The 24,725-nt window shown below is 43.9% G+C and overlaps 1 protein-coding gene across 2 annotated transcripts; it reads left to right on the forward strand.

Moving 5' to 3' along the window:
• The first annotated feature begins 706 nt into the window (after window positions 1-706).
• NR1I3 (nuclear receptor subfamily 1 group I member 3) lies at window positions 707-23,127 on the forward strand. 2 transcript variants are annotated; one of them, XM_042440784.1, is made up of 9 exons: window positions 707-865; window positions 4,357-4,567; window positions 6,421-6,551; window positions 13,699-13,892; window positions 14,560-14,774; window positions 17,747-17,892; window positions 19,997-20,113; window positions 20,561-20,663; window positions 21,716-23,127. In XM_042440784.1, exons 2-9 carry the CDS (start codon window positions 4,365-4,367, stop codon window positions 21,843-21,845), a joined length of 1,239 nt encoding a protein of 412 aa, XP_042296718.1. In that variant the 5' UTR covers window positions 707-865; window positions 4,357-4,364; the 3' UTR covers window positions 21,846-23,127. The 2 variants fall into 2 exon arrangements, with proteins under 2 accessions (XP_042296718.1, XP_042296719.1); XM_042440785.1 differs by lacking the exon at window positions 20,561-20,663.
• Window positions 23,128-24,725: the final 1,598 nt, after the last annotated feature.

Here is a 24,725-nt window from a genome sequence, read left to right on the forward strand (position 1 = left end):
ATGCATTAATTTCCCCTGCAAACAAAATTATGCTCAAAAATTCTGTAGTATAGACTCCAGTCGTATATGGAGAGAGAAATCCCAAAGGGTTCAGGAAAGGAAGAGGCACTAGGGACTACATTGCAAACATGCATTAATTTCCCCTGCAAACAAAATTATGCTCAAAAATTCTGTAGTATAGACTCCAGTCGTATATGGAGAGAGAAATCCCAAAGGGTTCAGGAAAGGAAGAGGCACTAGGGACGACATTGCAATCATATGATGGTTAATAAAAAGAACCCCCAAAGAATTCCAGAAGAAAATGAACATGTGCTTTATAGACGATGACAAAGCCTTTGACTGCATAGACCGTGAAAAGTTATGTAGTGATTTTAAACACTGCTGATAGTCCTGATGAGAAATCTGTACAGTACTTTGCTCTGGTGCCACAACAAACTGCCATGGCAGTTAAAGTGGTCTCAAACCGGATTATTTCTGCAGTGTGTGGATGCAGCCAATGGGAGAAAACCAAGTCCTCCTTTCTTTATTGCACCTGCCCTTAACTCCCTTGCTCTTCTCTTTCTCACTACACACCTCCACTTGTACTTTTCCCTTCATTTGCTTCTGCCCTGGGCTGCCAAGCACCCGAGGCAGGCTGCGTCTTTCCACGCCTTTTTTATTCTTAAGGCCAAAGTACAGATTTCACCACACTTATCAAATGAAATCAAGCTGGATTATTTCCGTTCTTTCCCCTGGCGCTGCATGCACAGCCGGGGAGGAAAACAAGACGCCTGAGGCCTTGCGGAGATCTTGCCCCCCCCCCCCTGTTTGTGGCTGCTCTGGCCTGTACATTTTGGCCCATTCTCACTGCAGACACACAAGACTGGTAAGCAAGCCTAGTGGTGACGCCACTGGCGGATGGGATCGGGGAAGGAAAAGAGGTGGCATAGGAGTGAATTGTGTATTCAACAGAGAACGGAAAGATCAAAGATCAGAAGTCAACCTTCCTCCCATGCTCCTTTTTCATTTCTCTATGTCTGCACTTATTAAATTCCAGTAGAAATATCAAAGGCAAAGAAGGAATGGGAGGCAGCTGATTTGAAACACTGAGTGGGCTATAAAGCTGGCCCTTGAGGTCCCTTCCAACTCTACGAATAAAGGACTATGCCCAGTTTTGTCTCCCCTTCCCTTCCCTCTTGCTTATTTTTCTATTTCATTGATCAACTCACCCTTTCCAACAAGCCAAGCATTTCCCCCTCGCTTGCTGTTGCATAACGCTGCCCTTTTCCAACATTCGCAGGCACAGTGCCAGGAAAGGGTTGGCAAGCACAACATTTGCACAGGTGTGTTTTAAAAATGCAAGATCCCTAAACACAAGTTACATAGACAGTGCTGAGTCTTGGTCTTACAGGAAAAGGGATCCCAACTCAACATTAGGAAGAACTTCCTGACAGTGAGAGCTTTTTGACAGAGGAACGCACTCCCTTGGCGTCTCCTTTGGAGGTTTTTAAACAGAGGCCAGATGGCCATCTGTCAGGGGTGCTTTGATTCTGTGTTCTTCCATGGCAGGGGTTAGACTGAATGGCCCTTGGAGATCTCTTCCAATTCTATGATTCTATGTTGTGGGTGCTTTGATTGTGAGTTCCTGCATGGCAGAGGGTTTGGACTAGATGACCCTTGTGGTTTCTTCCAGCTGTATGATCTCTGTGGGGCAGCACAAGCCAAGTAACCTGCAGTGAAGGATCTCTGCATGTATGTGTAGTATACACAATTGTTTTGTGTAATAAACACAATTTGGAGGCCTCTTGAACTTACCATAGCTTAAGATCTCAGCGGGTGGTGATATGACAGCCCTGTTTATATATTTGAAGGGATGTCATATTGAGGGTGGAGCAAGTTTGTTTTCTGCTGCTCCAGAGAATGGGACACAGAACAACAGGTGCAAGTGCAGGAAAAGAGATTCCACTTAAACATTAGGATAAACGGCTGGCAGTAAGAACAGTTCAACATTGGAACACGCTCCCTTGAAGGGTAATGGAGTCTCTTTCTTTGGAGGTTTTTAAACAGAGGCTGGATGGGCATCCATCAGGGATGCTTTGATGGTGAGTTCCTGTATGGAAATGGGTTGGACTGAATGGCACTTGGGGTCCATGGTATCAAAATATAACAACAACAACAAGATATAAATTCCAAAAAGCAAACTTTGATTTTGCTCTTTTATATAAGGGACACTATTTTACTCTGCCATTGTATTTAATCGGGCTTGAGCATCAATAGATTTTGGATGGGACTCATAGGAGGATGAGGCCTAGAACCCAACCCCAGCAGATATTAAGGCCCACTGCACACCAGCTCTATGATGCTTTCCTCTGACCATCATCAAAAATAAATTAGACAACAAATGCATTCTGACAGTACATTTCCCTGTTTAAATATTTAAAGTGTCATATTGAAGATGGAGCAAGCTTTTTTTCTGCTGTTCTAGAGAACAGGACACAGAGCAATGGATGCAAGCTATAGGAAAAGAGATTCCACCTCAACATTAGGAGGAACTTCCTGACAGAGGTGTTCAACAATGGAATACACTCCTTCCTCGGAGTGTAGTGGAGTCTCCTTCCTTAGAGGTCTTTAAACAGAGGCTGGATGCTTTGACTGAGAGTTCCTGCATGGCAGAAGGGGGTTGGACTGGATGGCCCTTGTGGTCTCTTCCAACTCTATGGTTCATGTCTCTCAGTTTCTGACTAGAGAACCCACTGTCCCCTGTAGACCAGTTCAGATCCCTTTCCTGAAATTCTTGTACCCTGCAACTGTCATGATTCAGCAAACCTACCCTGATTAATCCACTGTGTTCTACCTTTACCGCCAGGGGTATTATTAGGGAGGTGCAGAGGGTGTGGAGTGCACGAAGTGACATCCTAAGAGGCGGTGACACTGCTTCCCAAACATGGGCTCTGGCGTTCACATGCATCCCTTGAAAACACTGAAGGGATGGTGTGAGTGGGGCAAGGTTTAGCGGGAAGAGAATCGAACCCTGGTCTCCAGAGTCGTAGTCCAACACTCAAACCACTACACTATACTGGCTATCACAGTTCTGTAACTTATTGCTAATTAAACTGGGGTAACTACTCTGGGTGCATGTGGCAACACCAGGGTTCAATTCCCAGCCTGGCCATCAAACCCACTTGGGCAAGTCACACGCTCTCAGACTCAGAGGATGGCAAAGGCAAACCCACTCTGAGAAGACCCGCCAAGAAAACCCCATGATAGGTTTCACCTTAGGGTCACCTTAAGTCAGAAACTACTAGAAGGTCCAGAGCAACAACACCAACAACAAAATGGAAAGCTTTCTAGGTGCCATTGGAAAGCTTTCTAGGTAAACTATGTCATGCTCGCTGGGCATGTCACATGCTCTCAGCCTCAGAGGAAGGCAATGGCAAACTTCCTCTGATAAGTTTGCCTTAGGGTCATCATAGCTGGAAATGACGAGAAGGCACACGACACACACTATCTAGCCAGGACTAACAACAGAATTCATCATGTTGGAGTTTTCTATTGGATCTGTTGATCGTAATAGATGATGATGATGATGATGATGATGATGATGATGATGAACAACAGAATTTAGACCTGTATGTGCTGCCTCTCTGTAGCTAGAAGAGGGAGTTGACCTGAGAGGATATAAAGCTTAAGTGTAGCAATGTACACACATATGGAGTTTATCATAGTGGGGCTAATTTTGGCATTAGAGAGAGATTAACATGCGTTTAAGCATCGCGCAAGTAAAGCAAAAATGGTGAGTAATTGCACGAATGATTATCACACACAATTGCGCACATAAAGTGATATTGGAAATGCATTGTTGCTGAAATCCCGAAAGTAAAAAGATGCATGTTAATGCTTCTTTGTGGCCACTTGAATGGCGGGTTTTGTGCGATGTGTGAAATCGTTTCGCGGAAGTACACGGTTTTGCCGGGATATTCATGGGATAAAAACTCCCGATCCCCTTCATGTGAAAAACTCCTAGAAGAGATGGGGAGGACACCATCCCTTCACAAATTCAGGTTACTGCCCTAGCATTGGTGCTTTAATTTCCAAAACATGGAGCACGAGAGAGGATGCATATCAGATTTCCCCCTATAACTGACACATCATTGGCTGCATGTGCACTGCAGAAATAATTCAGTTTGACACCACTTTAACTGCCATGGCTCCATGCTATGGAATTCCGGGCCCCGCTCTGGTGCCACAACAAACTACAATGTCCAGCATGGAGCCATGGCAGTTAAAGTGATGTCAAACTGGATTATTTCTGCAGTGCAGATGCAATGTCAGGCTTCCAGAACTGTCTCCCACTAATTTTCATTTCCATTGCACCAGGGAGGTTTATGATGGCTGGGTCCACCATGCAGTACCCTTCCGACAGCGAGAGCCGAAGCAGCAGCAACAGCAGCAGCCCAGGCATTGCAGCTTTGTCGCGTAGTGACACAAATCTGGAAGACGAGGAGAAAATCTGTGCCGTATGTGGGGATCGGGCCACTGGCTACCACTTCCACGTCATGACTTGCGAAGGCTGCAAGGGATTTTTCCGGTAAACTTGCTTTGATGCCACAACAATCTACAGTTCCCCAAATCCCATAGCATTGAGTTATGGCAGTTAAAGTGGTGTCAAACCGGATTATTTCAGCAGTGCAGATGCAGCCTTAGTTGCCCATCAGACCTGACATTCCTTAGTTGGGTAAAAGTTTACAGTGGGAAGTTGGGAAAGGCTGCAAATTTCTGGTATGATTCTTTTATTTTGTGGGGAATGTCTTTAATTTCAAGGAGTATATATATATATATATATATGGGGGGAGTATTAAGCAAATTAAATCTGCTTTCTTCAATCTGAAATGACATGGTCTAACATTGCCAGCTCAGGATTATGCCATTTTAGGATATTGCTCCAGATCTCAGCCATCTGTATTCCTAATGCACCTCTGTGGTCGAGGCCTACAAAGTTTATATCCACCCTGTAAGAAGAGAGAGGGAGCTTTTCTCAAAGATAAAAATCAAAAGGTGGATTTTCTTACATTCAGTTGCCTGTCACAAAGTCAGCCTTGCTTCTTGGCGCATTTAAGTTCCATATGTCAGCAACCCTGGGGTTATTCAGACATTTTGTTTTGCGACTGCGCGAATAATCTAACGCATGCACATTATTTTTTCGGAACCGCATTTGTGAGTTCTGTTGTTCACACATCTCAGCCCTGCAAAAAAAGGTGGAATCAATGATGTGGATGCATTCAAAACACATCCAAGGAATGCAAAGTTTTACCGCATTTTATTCTGAGTCTGTCCACATTGGTTATTCACACAGCCAACAATGCAAATCTTTCAGGAAAGCTCTAAAAAAGTCCCACCTGAGATTGACTTGAATGAAAGAATACAGGGCATGCTTGTCAAATATGCAGACGACACCAAATTAGGAGTAGCTAATACCCCAGAGGGAATGCTTCAGAATTCACAATGACCTTAATAGATTAGAAAGCTGGGCCAAAACTAACAAAATGAATTTCAACACTGAGAAATGTAAGGTACAACACTTAGACAGAAAAGGTGAAATGCATAGATATAGGATGGGGGATACCTGACTTAACAAAACTGCATGTGAAAAGGAGCTACTAGACCACACTTTGAACATGAGTCAGCAGTGTGATGTGGCAGCTAACAAGGCCAATGCGATTGTAGGCTACATCAATAGAAGTATAGTGTCTAGATGGAGGGAAGTAATAGTGCCACTATTCTGCTTTAGTTGGGAATATTGTGTCCAGTTCTGGGCACCACAATTCAAAAAGGATGTTGAGAAAATGGAACGTGTCCAAAGGAGGGCGACTAAAATGGTGAAAGGTCTGGAAACCATGTCTTATGAGGAAAGACTCAGGGAGCTGGGGCTGTTTAGTCTGGAGAAGAGAAGGTTAAGATGATAGCCCTGTTTAAGTATTTGAAAGCATGTCATATTGAGGAAGGAGCAAACTTATTTTCTGCTGCTCTAGAGAACAGGACCCAGAGCAATGGATGGAAGCTGCAGGAAAAGAGATTCCACCTCAACATTAGGAGGAACTTCTTACAGTAAAGGCTGTTCGACAGTGGAACACACTCTCTTGGAATGTGTTGAGAAGTCTCCTTCTTTGGAGGTCTTTAACAGAGGCTGGATGGCTGTCTGCCTGGGATAATTTGATTGAGAGTTCCTGCATGGCAGGGACTTGGACTGGATGGCCCTTCTGGTCTTTTCCAACTCTAAGATTCTATGATGATCCTGGGTTTTGTGGTATTTTTGGCAGCCCCCCAAAAGACTTAATCAGATGCATTCAAAATGCATGTGAACAATGCAGATTCAACCCATGTTCAACCGGGATTATTTACACCGTCTGAATAACCCTTCTGTTTCTTCCCATTGTCTCTCAGGCGGACCGTCATCAAGGGCGTTGAGTTTACATGCCCCTTCACCAACAGTTGTGCCATCACCAAAGCCAAGAGACGGCAATGCCAAGCCTGCCGCTACCAGAAATGCTTGGCCGTGGGAATGAGAAAGGACAGTAAGTGAACACTTTTTCCTTGCTTGACTGTAGGGAGGTAGTCTAGCCAGGGATGGTCAGAGAGCACAAGGTACACCTTCATTGTGGAAGCTAAGTACAGTTGTCCCTCCGTATCCACAGATTCTTCACCCTCGGATTCAACCATCCAAGGCTTAAAAATATTAATACAGTATATTCATACTGTGGACCCTTGTTATCTGCTGAGCTTTGGTTTCAGGGCCCCTCATGGAAACCAAAATCCATGGATGCTCAAGTCCCATTAAATACATTGGCATAGTAAAATGGTGCTCCTCACATAAAATGGAAATTTGGAATTTATACTTTTTTGGAATATTTTCAATCTGTTGATACTTATATCTGCAAGTAAAAAATCCGGGGATAAAAATTGTACTGTATTTTTATTTATACTGTATGTATAAAAATTCCAAAAAGGAAAGCTTGATTTTGCCATTTTATATAATATATAATATATATATATATATATATATTACTATGCCATTGTATTTAATGGGACTTGAGCATCCAAGGATTTTGCTATCCGCTGGGGGGTCCTGGAACCAAACCTCCGGCTCCGAATTGCACTTTGCCACCCTTGTCTAAAACTTGAATATAATTTTATTCCCCATATACTTTTCATCATTTCAAAGATGAAAACATGTGGGGCAAAGTCACATCACACTGTGATCAAAAGGGTGTGCCAGGCAGCAAGAGAGCAAACTATTAATGCAGAAAACACACAGTGCTATTTGAAGCAGAGCAACAGTGGCATTTATATGACATTAATAAGGGTAACATTTCTCCCTTCCTGCTGCATTAACTGAATGTAAACTGCTTTTGAAACTTGGAACTCATTTTCTAACAACTGGACAAAGGGGAGAACAAAAGCAAGGTGACCAGATGTCATAACCACATTTTAAAAGAAGCTGAGAAAGTGTGACAGGATTAAACAGTGTTGCCCCTCTGAAACCTGGACAGTTGGAGGTATGGCATCCCTTTCTGCCAAGGAGCCTAGGATGATATGCAAAATCCTACTTCCTTTCCTGACAGTGTTTAGACTAGGGCTGCATCCGCACTGTAGAAATAACCCAGTTTAACACCACTCGAACTGCCATGGTTCGCTGCTATGGGATTCTGGGAGTGGTAGTTTGTTGTGGCACCCATAGCACTGAGCCATGGCAGTTAAAGTGGTGTCAAACTGGATTATTTCTACAGTGCAGATGCAGCCCTGGAAAGCAGATGGAGCAGGTATGTCATAATCTTAGCCATAATCTTCCCCGCTAAAGAAAGACATGCCCTCTTCTATTAAAGCTATACTAATGATTTCCAATTTTTATCTCCCTCTTTTCTTCTTTTATTAACCTCTCCATTTCCATCCATGCAAATCTGTGTCCCCTTCCTCTTCTCTTTCTTTAGTTTCCACTTTTCCAATTTTTAGGAACTCTGTAAGTGGTTGTCCAAAGACCAACTGCTGGCTCATAACCTGGTCCCTAGCAAATTATGATTTGTAAAGGCAATTATTAGTGAAAACCAGAAAAGAGAGATTTGTGAGAGTCATTAATGCTTATACCTGGACAGGATCTTCCTAGTCCAGAGGCAGTATTCTGGGAATGAAAAAGGGAATTTGTGCATAAACCTTTGGCTGTCTATTGTTGGAAACCAATCCTGGGCTTGATAGCAGTTTGTATGTTCCCTGGGAGGTCAGATCTATTAGCAGCAAGTGGATCTGACAGGGAAATGGAGTCTCCACGTTCAGTGACAGTCTATCTACAAATCAGATGAAGAATGGTTAAAAGAGCAGGATACGTTTGGCCTGGAGACAAGGAGATCAAGGGGAGACAGACATACTAAGAGTGAATATATACACAGAGCGAATTATAACAGTCCCATAACACCTGAAAGGCAGCCGCACAGAAAATTATGAACTTGGAAATGTTTCTTGTTTGGCATGAATCTCTCAGCAAACATCGCCACTGTTTATGCTATCTGTGGGGTTTGAGGAGCTGTGATTCAAGATAAGAGAGCCAGTGTGGCATAGTAGTTAGGATGGCTGGGCTAGGGTTCAAATCCCTGCTTGGCCATGATCTTAGTGATCTTGGGCAAGTCACACTCTCTCAGCCTCAGAGGATGGCAATGACAATGACAACCTGCCTCTGAAAAGCCCATTATAGGGTTGCCTTAGGGTCCCTGTAAGTTGGAAATGATTTGAAGACACAGAACAACAACAACAAAACAGCAATCCAAGCTAAGCAGGGTCAGCCCTGGTTAGTACTTGAATGTGAGACAGCCAACAAATATCGGTGCTGTAGTCTATATGTCAGATGAAGGAACTGGCCAAATCACCTCTGCGTATTTGTTGCCTGAGAAAAGCCTATGAAATTGATGGGATCACTGTAAGTTGATAGGTGGCTTGAAAGCACATACACACAATCCGCTTGAAGGTACATGCGCACAATCCACCATCTGAATAAGTTCTTATTTTGTGCAGCGCATATAAAAGTACACCCAGCTGGGTAAAACATTGCATGACCCAAAGGGACTTTTCAGTGTTGCATAAGCTGACTCCATCTCTCGGCTTCTTTGGCTTCCTTGCAAAGGTAGAGAGGCAGAAGCAGCTGCAGAATTGAGTGATACAGAGAGAGAAAGAGGAGGAGAAGAGGAGGAGAAGACTATCAGAGAAGCTGCATCAACTCCTCAGAGATGCCCACTTGGCACTGGAGAGAAAGCAGGATGGATGAGAAAATGCCCAGCCAGCCAGCTTTGCTCTGCACAAACTGGCCAAGAGAGGATCAGGTTTCATCAAAAGTAAAGAGCAAGGAAGTCAAAGTGAAAAGGGAATAAGAGGAATAGATTCCTCTCCTCCATTCCCCTTCTTCCCTTCTTCAAACAACACAGCTAGCTCGCCTCCAACTCAAAAGAGGCCTCTCTGCCCACAGAATAATCCGATGGAGGTGAAATGGGGGACACCAGATCTCCCTAGAGCTTTATTGTTTACACCAAGGCAGTGGAGAGAGAGAGAGAGAGATGTAGGAGGGAGAAGCCGTGAGGCAGAGTGATGAAAGATGATGCATTGCAGTCTTCTTATACAGGTGGCAGTTCTATGCTGCAGTCAGTCTGTGATTTTGCCATGAGCGAGAGAAGGAAAAAAAGGAGAAGGAAGGAAGGAAGGAAACAGACGGTTCACATGTGTGCCACAGATAAACAGGAGTTGCACCTGATCCTCTGTATTCAGTTGCACCTGATCCTGTATAGAAGTCCCTAAAGGAGCTAGTTTCTACCAGCCGGGTCTATAAACCAGAAGGCAAGGGAAGGAATAGTCTTACAAATCAATGAGAGAGGCTCCCTCTGCAGTATTAAAAGCAAGTTCAGCTGGGCAGAGTTAAGAGACAAAATCCATAATAATAAAAAAGTCCAAAATGTGTGTGTTGGAAGAAAGAGGAAGCTTGTTGTTGCAAAAAGACCAAAGCTGTGTCGGCACACTCCTACCAGCGTTGTTTGTTCACTGCCGCAGAAAGCCAAACACAAATGCAAAGATTAGAACAAGAGTGCAAGGTGAGCCATAACCTTTTTCCAAGTCTAGGGGAAGAAAAGGAAAGAGTAGTGGAAAAACTGCTTTATCCACACCAAGTAAGAGCTACATAGCTGTACAAGCTAGAAGAAACAAAAGCCCGTAAATCAAACTGGGTCCCTTTTGTGTTGTTTTTGACCCTAGTGTGGCTACAGAGGGTCCAGGAGATTGAGAAACAGCCCCCGGACCTTGCAATTGCCTTCGCAAGGTCTCTAAAGTTGCATCCAGACTGCAGAAATAATCCTGTTTGACACCACTTTGGTGCCACAACAAATAGCCTTGAGCCAAGACAGTTAAAGTGGGGTCAAACCAGATTATTTCTGCAGTGTGGATCCAGCCTAAGTTAGGGTAATACTCAGGTGTCACCATCCAAAACAATGCTTTTTTTAAAAAAAAGAACACCCAAAAAGGAAAATAAAAAAGCTTTGCATTAATGGGCACATGTATGGGATGTACATGTAAAATTAATTCATAGAATCATAGAATCGTAGAGTTGGAAGAGACCCCATCTGTTCAAGGTGCTTTGATTGTGATTTCCTGCATGCCAGGAGGTTGGCCTGGATGGCCCTTGTGGTCTCTTCCAAGTCTAGGATTCTATGATTCTAAGTGATACTTATTTATCTACTTGCACTTTTGCATGCTTTTGAACTGCTAGGTTGGCAGAAGCTAGTGAAGAGAGCTCAGTCTGTCATCCAGTGCTTGGGTTTTGAACTGCAATAAACTGACCTTGTGGGAGCCAGCTTCTTAACCGCTAAGCCACCATGTCCTTCTTCTACTATCATGAATCCGGCCTTTAATTGGCAAAGGCAGGCTTAATGCTGAACATAAAGAAAAGAAAAATAATGACCACAGAAGAACCACAGTAATTAAATACAATCTGGACAATGAGGCAATTGAAATAAAGAATCTCCGTACCTTGGATCAAACATTGACCAGAATGAAGAGTGCACACAAGAATTCAGAATACTAGGAACCGGAGGATCACTATAAGAGAACCAGAAAAGATCCTAAAGTGCAAAGATATACAACTGAATATTGAAGTTAGAGTCATCCCATCCCTGCGTTCCCCATCACAATGAGTGGATGTGAGAGCTGGACAGTGAAGAAAGCAGATACTGTAGAGAGAAAATCAACTCATTTGAGATATGGTGCTGGAGAAGAGTGCTGAGGATACGGTGGGAAGCCAAAAAGACAGACAAATGGGCCCTAGAAGAGATCAAGCCTGAACTATCCCTGGAAGCCAAAATGGCTAAATTGAGGTTGTTGTACTTTGGCCACATCATGAGAAGGCAAGACTCCTTGGAAAAGACAATAATGCTAGGAAAGTAGAAAGAGAGGGAGGCCACATGCCGGATGGATTGACTCTGTTAAGGAGGCATGAATCTACAAGACTTAAGCAGAGCAGTGGAGGACAGGGAGTCTTGTGGGTCATTCCTACTACGATAAGCTCTGATTCCTGATCCGGGGTATATGCCCCAAGTTCCCACTGGAAATCGATTCTGATCCTCAATGGATCAATTCCAGGGGAAATAAAGCGGAGCAAACACAAAATGCCTTGGGTTTTTGGGGAGCAGTTATTTTGAGGTTCTTTGGAGAAGAATCAGCTCTGACGCAATTCCTAACAGTGAGAATGCCAGATTAGAATTGATTCTGTCTGAGGGAAGGAACAAATTGATGGAATATGCGATTGATAGAATATGTAATTGGTAGAATATGTGAAAGATAGAATATGCAATCGTTTGATTTTGTAACTACTTGCAAGGCAAGGAGGGGCAAATGGCAGAGGGTGATGTTTTGATAGATCCCCCCCTTGCAATTGATAGAATATATGATTTATAGAATGTGATTGCTAGAATATGCGATTGGGATTGATAGAATATATGATTGATAGACTATGTGATTGATAGAATATGCAATTGATAGAATATGTGATTGTTTGATTTTGTAACTACACCAATTCAAGTGGCATAAAAAAGATCCCCTTTTATAGTGAGAACGATGGATCTTTTAAAATCGGTTACAGACACGGAGTGGATCCGAATCACAACCCGTGTTATTCTGCCAGTGGGAATGAGCCCTTGGAGATGTCTCATCCACATGGATCAGCTAACAACAAACAAAAAATAGGCTAATAATTTCTGCCAAATGCAGTTTCTGGAGTTAAATTCTTGAGAGTCCAACTTTTTGTTGTGCATCTGTTGCATGTGAGCCCTGGTTTTATTCCACCTGGAATAAAACTGGAATGACGGTCAAATGAGGACATGGTGAGTCACGGGAAAAATGAAAGCAGCCCAGGGCACTTACCTTGTCCAGGTCTCTAGCAGACTGCCACAAATCTATGTTTGGCTCACTCTTCTCCCACAAAGCAAAGGGAGATAGTTAACTCAGGCAGAAGATGACCAAGGAGACAGGGACACTGAATTGGAGGAAAGAATAGCATTTGTTGTGTGGCTTGCCCTGAATCATTAAAGTAGTCTGATCTTTACAGAGCTGGGGAGATCCGTTCCATTTCCAACACTGAGGCTCTCCAGCTTGCCTTCTGTATATGGGATGGGGCACCATCTTGTTCTTTGTTAAAAGTAGAAAAATGTCTCAGTCATGCAATCCCAATTTCCCTCCCATTCACCCCACAGGGACGTAGCCAAGGGGGGGGGGTTTCTTGGGGACAGGACCCCCCCTTCCATTACAAAAATGAATGGTGTGTGCTGCTGTGCCGCCGCGCCCAGGCCCCATTATAATGGTGGCACTTAGTCTGGCCCCCCCCCCCTTCCTAAAATCCTGGCTACGTCCCTGCATCCCATCTTCCCATTCTTACATTTTATTGTATGATAAATACAATAATACAGAGATGCTTTGAATGAAAGTTCCTGCATGGCAGAATGGGATTGGACTGGATGGCCCTTGGGGTCTCTTCCAACTCTGCAATTCTATGATTCTATTATACACAACTAAACATCCCATTAACTACCTAATTCTATCATTTTTCTCTTATCCTGTTTTTAATCTTTCATTCCCTTCCCATTCACTTTCCCTATAGTCTTAATCAAAATATAATATCTTTCAACCAAAGAGATCTATTACCGATTATTGATTTCCCTGTAAATGAATGGGGGGGGGGGCAATTGGGAATGAAAGGCTGAGATATATCGTATTGGTCATTTTATGTCAGAAAAAAAACGAATTAAAAATATGGGGGAAGTAGGAAAATGTCTTAGATGGTTAGATTGTTTAACTGTTTTTAAATTTTTATATTTATACATTTTAATGCACCTGTATTGTATTTAAATTGTATTCTTTTAAATTTGCTGTTCGCCACCTTGAGTCCCTGTAGCGGAAGAAAGGAGGGATATAAGTGCAAATATTAATAATAATAATAATAATAATAATAATAATAATAATAAGACCTGATTAAGTGGAGCACAAGTCATGCTGGGCTCTCCTGCCACAGCTGGGGGAAAGTTACTTCTTTTGCAACCCCCCTTACTCAGAAGCCAGGAGATACTGGGAGCTGCAGTCAAAAAAGTGACCTTCCACAATTTCTGTTTTTCTCTCTCACCATTTTGTTTCTTCTTTCTGCCATAGTGATCATGTCCAATGAACGTTTGCAGCTGCGCCGGGCGCTGCGGCATCAAAAACAGCAGCAAGAGCAGAGTCCCAAAGTGGAATCGGCCAAGTCTTTGAGCCTCACGGCTGAACAGGAAAAGTTGATTGAGATCCTCACCGAAGCGCACCATAAAAACTTTGACTCCAGCTTCTCCCAGTTCATCCACTACCAAGTGAGCAGCTGTTTCATTCTCTTTCTATCCCATCCACCGGTCTGTACTGTAGCACAAGGTGTGCAGAGATAAGAGTTCCCAGGTGGAATTCAGAGGCTACCTAGGGCCCTGCTTAACTTCAGCAAAAGAGGCCTGAACAGATAGGCCAAAATAAAGCTGCTTCGGGTCAATTTGGAGATACGCTGTTTAAAGGATGCATGCGTCCTAAGAGGATGGAAACCACACCAAAGCCATGCTCCAGTCCTAAGGACTAGAGCATGGCTTTGGCACAGCTTCTGGCCTCCTAGGACGTGTGTGTCATTTAAACAGAATACCTCCAAAGTGACCCAAAGCAGCTTTATTTTGGCCTGCCTATTCGGGTCCAAAATCCTTGGAGGTGTGGAGACTTTGCTGTTCTTTTTGTTTTGCTTTTGCCTGCACCATGCATGGTGCAGCCCCAGCAGAACCTGTGATAGGTTTGCCTTAGTGTTGCCATAAGTCAGAAACAACTTGGAGACACCCAACAATAATCCTGGGAGCTGTCCAAAAATACTTTTCTGAGCTGTGTCCATTCAGGAAGACTAGGGGAAGGAAGGAAGGAAGGAAGGAAGGAAGGAAGGAAGGAGATTATGCTACTTTTGGCCAAAAGTAGTACGGACTTGGGTTCATTGCAAGCCTCTTTTATCAGCCTCCAGTGCGCCTGTATATCCATAGTGTGAGACCTTGGAGCACCCAGGATGGTTCCTGTCCTCCTCTGTGCCCTCTCAACCATGAAGACTACCTGGAAAGCTACTCCGAGGAGGTCCTGCCTGACGTTTTCTCTATGTTGCCCATCTTTGCTGACATCAGCACTTTCATGATCCAGCAAGTGATCCAGTTTGCCAAGGCAATCCCAGCTTTTAGGTAGGTTGGGTCAGCACCATCTTATTCTTGGTTGCATGTGGTAATCTGAACATGCTGAGAAACCATTGACCAAGCTGGCTGGAGGATTCAAGTCCCAGGCTCTTCCTCTACCTACCCCCTAATAATAATACTGGGTATTATTATATACAACATTATTATTATTATTTACTTTCACTTATATGTGTGTGTGTTTCTTTCTGTGTATTTCTGTGTGTATATATGTATGTAAAGGTATATAACAAATACAATAAATCTCCTAAATAATCAGTTATTCAAATTAAAACCATGCAGTCCAAACTATAAATAGCAATAGAGTCAGGCTGCATCCACACTGGAGAAACGATCTGGTGTGACACTACTTTAACTGCCATGGCTGAATGGTATGGAATTCTGGGAACTGTAGCTTGTTGTGGCACCAGAGTGGAGCACCAATTTCCATAGCATTGAGCTGCGGCAGTTAAAGTGGTGTCACGCAGATTATTTCTGCAGGTTTGACCCCGGAATAATCCAGATTACTTCTGTACTGCGGATGCAGCCTCAGAGAAGATGTCATGGAAATTGGAGAAATTTCATGCCCAGTCAGGCTGCTACCTCACGTCTCTGGTGAGTGGGAGCCATTGGTGGAGGGAGGAATCTGGTCTTGGTTGCCACTCTCCACTCATGGAACAAACATGGGGTGGGAGTGGGCCCAGATCAGGGCCACACGGACCCCCCTGGCATGGCAGAATGGGGGAGGAGAGTCACAGAAGACGTGGTGGATGCCACCTCCAGTCTGGTGCTCTGAAATCCACCCACTCCTCCATGCAGGCCATGCCAGGTGGGGAGAGATGAGGGAGCATCAGAAGGACAAGCACCAGCAAGTAGGGAAGGTTGCTCACCATCCAACCTTCCCCTCCTGGCCACCTCACTGCCCAACCTATCCCAGCCAAGCTGACTGGCACACATCCCAACCACCCCCTCCACCATTTGCTGCCGCGAAAGAAAGGGATGGCAGTGTTAGCAACAGTGGCAACCACAAACTCCTCCTCTTCCCTAGGAGAAAAGTAGTATGTGGCCACCCCTGCCACCATCACCTCCCTTTCCTGCTGGACCTGGAAGGGACTGCTGAATGGTACCAGTATCACATTCCCATCACATTAGGAGGAACGTCCTGAGAGTAAGGGCTGTTTGACAGTGGAAGACACTCCTTCCTTGGAGATTATAGTGAAGCCTCCTTCCTTGGAGGTCTTTAAGCAGAGACTGGATGGCCATCTGTTGGGTATGCTTTGATTGAGAGTTCCTGCATGGCAGAATGGGGTTGGACTGGATGGCCCTTGGGGTCTCTTCCAACTCTATGATTCTAAGAAGGCAGTAGAAAAAGAGGAAGACTGCAGTACAGACGGATAGACTCAATCAAGAAAGCTATATCCATGAGTGTGCTAGACCTGAGCAGGGCTGTGGATGGGAGGGTGACTTGGAGGTCTCTGGAGGTCACCATAAGTCAAAGTGGACTTAACCAGCAGTTAAAAATAATGGGAGAAGGTCCATAAAACAAAATCATTTGATGAAAGAAGAAAAATGACGATCTACGGTCTCATCAGAATCTTCATACAAATAGAAGTGTCTGGACTTACAGTCTTCATGAGTGGCTGCTGATGTTCCCCAATGTGTCCTCCAGACAAAAGGCTGAAGTGCTGGTTTAGAAACCCTGCAGAATTATATTGATATTCAAAGTACACACATTTACAGAGAAACTATTTCAATCCAGTACTAACAACAATATCGATTTTTACACAAAATACAAATGCCTCTTCTTCACGGCCCACTGCCTAATGCCAGCACTCAGACATTTTGTTTATAGAGCAGGACTTCCACTCCAACAGAAAATCTGGTACCAGGGAATGCGGAAAGAACAGTGATCGATTCCCTATAACCCTCCCCCAAAGAGCAATTCAATATGTTTCAATAAGCTTTTTATTCAGAACTAACATTATGTACATGTGCATGAAACAACCAGGTAAGAGGAAGCATTGCCTAACTAAACAAAATTGTTTGGAAGCTTTTAGAGACCGTTTGAAGTGTGCGTTTTTTCAAAATGTATCCAGGAGTGGGTTGTTTTTCTCTCCTTTCTCCAATTTCTTTTCTTATTATTTCCATTTTTGGAGTCAAATTGTTAGATCTGTGCTTTTAAAAAACTATGTTGGGGTAGCTGGTGAGGCAGGTTTATTTGCTCTTTCCTTCAGTTTTGCTGCCCATTGATGCTCAGTAAGGGATTCTGGAGGCAGCTGCTGTTTACCTTGCCTGTTGCATGCAGGCACATGCTGCCATAGTAGACCATAGTAAAATGCTACTTTTCCCCATCTCATGTTTGCTTATTGCATTGTCCATTAAAGTCACGCTGCTGCAGCTGAACACTAAAAAGCCCTGGGCATTCAAAAGGCTTTCACGGCTGACATCCGTAGGCTTTTTGGGGGGGTTTCTTCGGGCTATGTGGCCATGTTCTAGAAGAGTTTATTCCTGACGTTTCACCCGCATCTATGGCTGGCGTCTTCAGAGCCACAGATGCAGGCGAAACATCAGTATTAAACTCTTCTAGAACACGGCCACATAGCCCGAAAAACTCACAGTAAACTAAAAGTCAGGGTTTCTTCAGCTCTCCTTTCTATTTTCTCAGTGCCGATGCTGCTTAAAAAACTTCCACTTAGACAGAGGATGAGGAGGAAAAGGAGGCCAGATGTAAAAAGATGCTTCATTGTCAGAGGTTTTATTAATTCAAGTATATCTATAGTCATCCCAATGCCTTTGCATTCAATGACTAGACGACCGGAAGAAAGGAACATGCTTTATTTTTCCTGAGCAATTGTGCAGAAAACTGTCTGCAGCATTTGCTTGACTTCACCAAAAAGAAAACACAGATCAGAGCTTTGTTGCAAGACATTATGAGCTGCTGGTCCCAACCCTTAACCATCTGTTTTTGTCTCTCTCGAAACTAGGAGTTTGCCAATTGATGATCAGATCTCGCTCCTCAAGGGGTCAGCCCTTGAAGTCTGTACGATCCAATTCAACACAGTCTTTAATGAGGAAACCAACGCTTGGGAATGTGGCCAGCATTGCTACACCATAGAAGATAGTGTCCTGGGTAAGTCATAGGGAGTCCCACAGCAAAACAAAAATAATGACCACACAGGGCCTACACAACTTTGAATTAGACGACGAGGAAATAGAAATAGTAGAAGAATTTCCCATACCTGATCAAACCTTGATAGAAATGGAAACTGCAGCCAGGAAATCAGAAGTAGATTAAGAATGAGAAGGACAGCTATGATATAACTAGAGAAGATCCTAAAATGCAAAGCTAGACAACTGAGCACAAAAGTTAGACTCATACAAGCCATTGTATTCCCCATTGTCAGGTATGGTTCTGAGAGAGGACAGTTAAGAAGGAGGATAGGAGGAAAATCAACCCATTCGAAATTTGGGGCTGGAGAAGAGTGCTAAGGATTCCATAGACAGCCAAAAAGACCAACAAATGGGTTCTGGAGCAGATCAAGCCAGAAATCTCCCTAGAAGCCAAGATGACAAAACTCAAAGTTGTCATATTTTGGACACATCATGAGAAGGCATGAGCTATTGGAAAAGACAGTAATGCTAGGAAAGGTAGAGGGAAGTAGAAAAAAAGGAAGGCCGCATGCAAGATGGATGGACTCTATTAAAGAGATCACTTTGAGGATGAGTTTGCAGGAATTGAACAGAGCAGGAGTGGAGGACAGAGGGTCTTGGAGATGTCTCATCCGCAGAGTTGCCATGGGTCCAGATTGACTCTAGAGCATATAACAACAAAAGGAACGTCTGTATGTGCTTTCAAGTCGGCTGCTGACTTATATGTCAAGCCCATAAATTTCATAGGGTTTTCTTCAGCAAGGAATCCTCAGGGGTGGTTTTGCCAGTTCCTTCCTCTGAAATAAAGCCCACAGCTCCTGGGATTTGTTAGTTATTTTCTCCTCTGGAAAGGTATGCCCAGAAAGGCAAAAAGCTGCATCCTATGAGTGGATTATGTTGGGACCATGCACCCTCCTGTGGTTAGAAGAGAGTATTAGCACAGCAAAGGAATCTTGAAAAGCCCAATCCTTCAGATTGCATCCTGTTAGCATGTCATTTTCTCTCCTTTATTCAAGAGCGCAGCCTTTCACATCAGGGCATAGCAGTAAGTTTTGATGAACAAACCCTCATCATGGCAGTTTTTTCCCCAGGGAGTATCTCAAAGTCAACAGACCACTTCTAGGAATCTGCATCCATATCTAGGATGACCAGATGCCTTCCTTTTCATGTCATCCTTCTGTCCAGGAGGAATGTTAAAACGTCCTCCATTTTGAGCATGACTAAGAAGCATGATTTAGAGTATTGTCTTTAGCTTTTATTTTGCAATGACCTACATATTTCTTGACTGGCTGACATTTTGCAATGCCTTGTCCTCCTTTGTGGTCTTGACATGTGGTCACTCTGTCTATATCCAGATTAGGCTTTATGGAAAATGCATAGGTTGCCCATTCAAGATCAGGCCACCTCAAAATCATTTGGATTGCAACAGAGAAAGCTCTTAGTAATACATTCTTCCAGGGGGCGACGAAGCCACCCATAGTTCATCATAATGATCCGTGATAATGAATCATCATGATCATAATGATAATGCTGGCAAAGAGAGCTCCAAGTGCAGATAGCTATGTTGAGCCATATCATGCAACACGTATCCTGGTATGTTCTGTATTGTCTGCATTCATATTTTACATAATGTGTACATTTCTGTCTTTATGAAGCTCCTACATCCCAACCTAAAGAAGTTTTTGGCCTCTTCTTGAGCCTATATAAAGAAGAAAGCTTTTAAACCCTCAAACAGGAGACATCCCAGGGATGCTCAGACTCTGGCCTTCTGGGTATTTTGGACTTCAGCTCCCAGAATCCTGGACCATGGGATGAGATGGCTGAGGCTTCAGGGAGCTGGAGTCCAAAACACCTGGAGGATCAGAGTTTGGGAATCACTGTTTTAGAATAAGGGATATCTGGAAACCCTATTGTTGGTGCAAAATCCATTTTCCCTCTCACTGTTGTGAGAATTGAAGCAATGAAAAACAGGGAAGGCTTTCTCTTGCTAAGCCAAATGCACTGGCTCTTCAACCCTGTGTACTCACTGGCTCCAATACAAAACTTCCCAACATATCGTCAATCCACCCCTTTTTCTCTTTCAGCTGGTTTCCAGCGAATCTTCCTGGAGCCACTGCTAAAGTTTCACGTCAGCCTACGGAAACTCAAGCTGCATGAGGCTGAATATATTCTACTACAAGCCTTGGTGCTCTTCTCCCCGGGTAAGTCCCCATCTCAATGGCCACAGCTTCATACTTCCCCTTCCCAAAATAGAGGTAATCTCTCAAAACTCTTCGTGATCACAGTCACACCATACAAAGCACAGTGGTTCCTCCACACTCCCTGGGGCTTGGAGTGAAGGACTCCTGCAAATGTGGAAAAATCACAAATTAAAAAAACTACACCACTATTCTTTTCACCTTAAGAGAACCCCTTTTTAGGAACCTCCAGGTCCTCCAGTGCAACTCTATAGTCAACATCTGCCAGATGTTGATTGTAGAATCATGCTGGAGGATCTCCAAATGCCTAGAGAAGGGCTTTCTCTAGGAACTACTCCCAAGAGTTGGGTTTCCCTTGGAGCAAGTAAGGGACCCAGGAGAGGAATCTTCCACCTCCCTGCTATTTCTTGCCTGGCTTGTCTCTCACTGCTCAAACCTGCCGCTTTGCAGACCAGGTGAATGTCGTCCAGCGAGAGGAGATTGACCAGACTCAAGAGAAAATTGCCCTCACGCTAAAAAGTTACATCGACCAGCGGCCTTTGGCTAGAGGCAGGTGAGCAGGGAAAGAACTCGGGGAGTATGCTGCTTGTAGCACTTGAAGGAGTAAAGACTAGGAGCCCCTTCACAGTACCGGATTACAGTGGTCCCTCCACATTCACTAGGGTTAGGGGTGAAGGACCCCCGTGAATGTAGGAAAAATGCAGATTTAAAAAACACTATCTATTTTAGTTTTTTGTGGGGTTTTCGGGCTATGTGGCCATGTTCTAGAAGAGTTTATTCCTGACCTTTGTGTGACCCAGGGTCACACAGGATATATATATCCAGCTCTCTTCTATGCCAGCATTCTCTGAAGGTGCCAGCCATAGAGGCTGGTGATACGTCAGGAATCTCTGGCTGATCATTCTAAATGCGCTCCCTAAAGTCCAGATCCCAGGATCCCAAAGGATGGAACCACAGCAGTTAAATAATAGTGCAATAGTTCAGTAGTGTGAACAATTATAGTGGAATAATAGTGCTATAATTCAGTAGTGTGAACGGGCCCCAGGTAAAGAGAGAGAATGTATATAGTATGGAACCAGGATTGGGCATACCCAGCTTCAAATATCTACTTAGCTATGAAATTCACCAGGTAAATCCTGGGACCTTTAATATTACATAGCTCACAGGTACACAATGCAGTGTCATCCAGCTGTTTTGCATCACAACTCCCATTAAAGGTTTTTATCTTTGTATTTTTTAAATACAAAGCCAGTGTGGCATAGTGGTTTGAGCGTTGGACTACAACTCTGGAGACCAGAGCAGAACGTATGGGAGCAATGGTCCAAAAGATGCCAGGCTTGTAAACCTTTATAGCCATCCTCAGAAATACATTTGCTAGGATGTCAGAGAAGGATGAATGTAGTTTGTATACTGTGGATGTATCAGCCAGAGCCAGTGGTGAGGGCTGATGGGATCTGCAGTCCAACAAAATTTGGAAGGCCAAAAGTGACCAACCAGTGTATAAACAGAAGGAAACTGATCCATGGTTCAGGGAGAAGGAAGACACACAGAAACAACAACAATAACAACAACAAAAATACTTTCTTCACCCTCCTTCTTTTCTAGGTTCCTGTATGCCAAACTGCTCTTGCTGTTGACTGAACTGCGGACACTGAAAGTTGAGCACACGCGGCAGATCCTTCACATCCAGGATTTCAGTTCTATGACGCCCCTGCTTTCAGAAATTATCAGCTGAACACCTGAGGCGGGAAGATGTCGTGTCGTTGTTTTGCTTTGCAAGATAAAACTATCTTGATCAGGGCCCTCTGTTGCCCTCCATGTCTTTTGGATCATACGTTCTATTAGTCCTAGCCATCAGGAATAGTAGGAGTTTATTCCAGAATGTCCAGAGAACACTAACTTGCTTACCCGTGGTCTAAATCAGAACTGAGCTGCTTATAGCCTCATAAGCATTGCTGGATTGTAGTTAGCTAGCCTAGCCAAGGGTGAAAGATAATGGGAGCTGAAGTCTAACTTAGGTTGCATCCCTGAGCCAGGGTAGTTAAAGCGGTGCCAAACCGGGCTATCTCTCCAGTGTGAATGCAGTCTTGATCTACATTTCAACTCAAGAGGTGTCTGTTTGGGGGAAGCTTCTAGATCCCATCTTTGACGCCATACATCCATGACACCTAGGGTATGGGTCAGCCTCTTGTGGTCCTCCAGATTTTGTTGGATGCCAGCTACAACCATCCTCCTCCCTCAACCATTCTGGCTGTGGCCGATGGAAGTTGCAATCCACCATCATCTAGAGGTGGTCTACACAGGACCTAGCTATAGGGGACATCGAAAATGGAATCTAGAACCTTTCCCTGGGATTGAAATGCTGGAGGTAGGGGTCTAATGGGAAATGAGGCTCCCCTCCGATGCCGCCCTGAGCTAAGCTATTTTGCAGGGCTGTCATGTCTTTCCAGTCCATCTGTTCTAAGCCCACGTTTTTTCCTTCCCCACACAGCCATATAATCCTTCTTCCATACAATTAATCCAACAGCAGCTACTCCCAACCTCCTACTCCTCCTGCAAAGTGGATCTCCTCTTAGCCAAGTGTCAGCTGATCCTCCCTGCAGCCAACCTTGTCCGATCCACTGATCCTCCCCATTCTTCCTGGGGTCCTCCTGTTCCACCTATCCACCCGCTGGGAGAAACTTCAAGTTAGGAATAGAGCAGCAGTATAGCAGAACAAAGCATTAACTGGGCATGACTGTGGCTTTCCTCAACCTTGCAAATGGGCAATGATTTCTAGCTATCGTTGTTGCCTGACAGAAGGACTGCATTTTTAAAAAAATAAGTAGGATCTGACCTCCCTCGAGCCCCTGTAAATTTAATTGCAATCTTCATTTCCAGAGTGAAATTAGAGACTTTCCAAGCAAGACTAGAATCAGAGTTGGAAGGGTCTTCATAAGCCAATGCAGGAACTCTAGCTAAAGCATCTTCAGGAAGTAGCTTTTTTATTTATTAATAAAAATAATATATACATATAACTATGGTGTCCAGTCTTTTGTTTTGTTTTGTGAAGATATCCAGAAAAGGAGATTCCACCAGCTCTCTAGGTAATTGGTTCTATGGACCTTCTGATGTTCAATCAAAACGTTGAAATGTTGCAAAACTGGAGCGTGTCCAAAGGATGGTGACTAAAATGGTGAAGGGTCTGGAAATCATGCCCTATGAAGAACGCCTTAGGGCACTGGGGGTGTTTAGCCTGGAGAAGAGAAGGTTAATAGGTTATATGATAGCGCTGTTTGAATATTTAAAGGGATGTCATATTGAGGAGGGAGCAAACTTGTTTTCTGCCGCTCCAGAGACTAGGACCCAGAGCAATGGATGCAAGCTCCAGGAAAAGAGATTCCACCTCAACATTAGGAGGAACCTCCTGACAGTAAGGGCTGTTCGAAAGTGGAACACATTCCTTCCTCGGAGTGTAGTGGAGGTTCCTTCCTTAGAGGTTTTTAAACGGGCTGGATGGCCATCTGTCGGGGACGTTTTGATTGAGAGTTCCTGCATGGCAGGGGGTTGGATTGGATGGTCCTTGCCGTTTCTTCCAACTCTACCATTCTATGAAAACTTAAAACCATTAGACCTGATCCTATCAAAGGATAGGAGCAGGCAGCACAGAACAAACTTGCCACCTTCTCTCTGTGACAGCTCTTTGAATACTTAAGGAGTGCAATCATGTCACTCCTCAGTCTAAGATACTGTCTTGTAAGTTATGAGCTATCTCTGTTGTAATGCAAAACATTATGGTACAACCTGGTCTCTAATGGGCAACAAGACTTATTGGCTTTACAAAAGATGGGCTGCTAATGAAATTCAAACTGCCAGAAGTGGTTTGTTGAAACAGCCGCAAACAGCTGCTTGCATTTTGGACTCCCCTTGGAAATATAATTGTGGTAACAGTGGTTCAGATACTAATTCTGACGATTGGAAGGTTGGCAGTCGAGACCCAAGTGCCGCATGATGGGATGAGCTCCTGTCACTAGTCCCAGCTTCTGCCAACCTAACAGTTTGAAAGCACGCAAAAGGAAGTAGATAAATAGGTACCACTTTGGTGGGAGGGCAACAGCACTCTGTGCAGACAAGATGGCCACATAACCTCTGGAGTCATCTTTAGACAAAGCTGGTTCTTTGGCTTAGTAACGGAGATGAGCACCGACCGCTACAGTGGGTTACGACTAGACATTCATGTCATGGGAAAACTATCTTTAACAGGTTCAGTGCCTCCACCTCAACATTTACAACATCAATCATTAGGTGGAATCTGTATAGGTACCAAAACATAGCAGATTGCAAGATATAGCACACTGCCTCTTAGCCATCTCAGCACTGTCTTGCCTGTTAACCAGATTTTTACTTCTCATACTATAAGAAAAGAGATTCTGCCTAAACATTCAGAACTTCGTGACAGTAAGACCTATTTGACAGTGGAATATGCTGCCTTAGAATCTGGTGGAGTGTCTTTCTTTGGAGGTTTTTAAACAAATGTCAGATGGTATCTGTCAGGAGTGCATTGACTGTATTCCTGCATGGCAGGGGATTGGACTGGATGGCCCTTGTGGTCTCCTCAAACTCTGATTCTAGGTTT

This window comes from Sceloporus undulatus, chromosome 9, assembly GCF_019175285.1.
Source record: "Sceloporus undulatus isolate JIND9_A2432 ecotype Alabama chromosome 9, SceUnd_v1.1, whole genome shotgun sequence".
NCBI lineage: Eukaryota > Metazoa > Chordata > Lepidosauria > Squamata > Phrynosomatidae > Sceloporus > Sceloporus undulatus.

Excerpts from the sequence above, each read along its gene's own strand:
- NR1I3 (XM_042440784.1), top strand. The coding sequence starts at position 4,365 with ATGATGGCTGGGTCCACCATGCAGTACCCTTCCGACAGCGAGAGCCGA. Across the intron at positions 4,568-6,420 it reads GGCTGCAAGGGATTTTTCCG|GCGGACCGTCATCAAGGGCG; the intron begins GTAAACTTGCTT and ends ATTGTCTCTCAG. Across the intron at positions 20,664-21,715 it reads CGGCCTTTGGCTAGAGGCAG|GTTCCTGTATGCCAAACTGC; the intron begins GTGAGCAGGGAA and ends CTTCTTTTCTAG.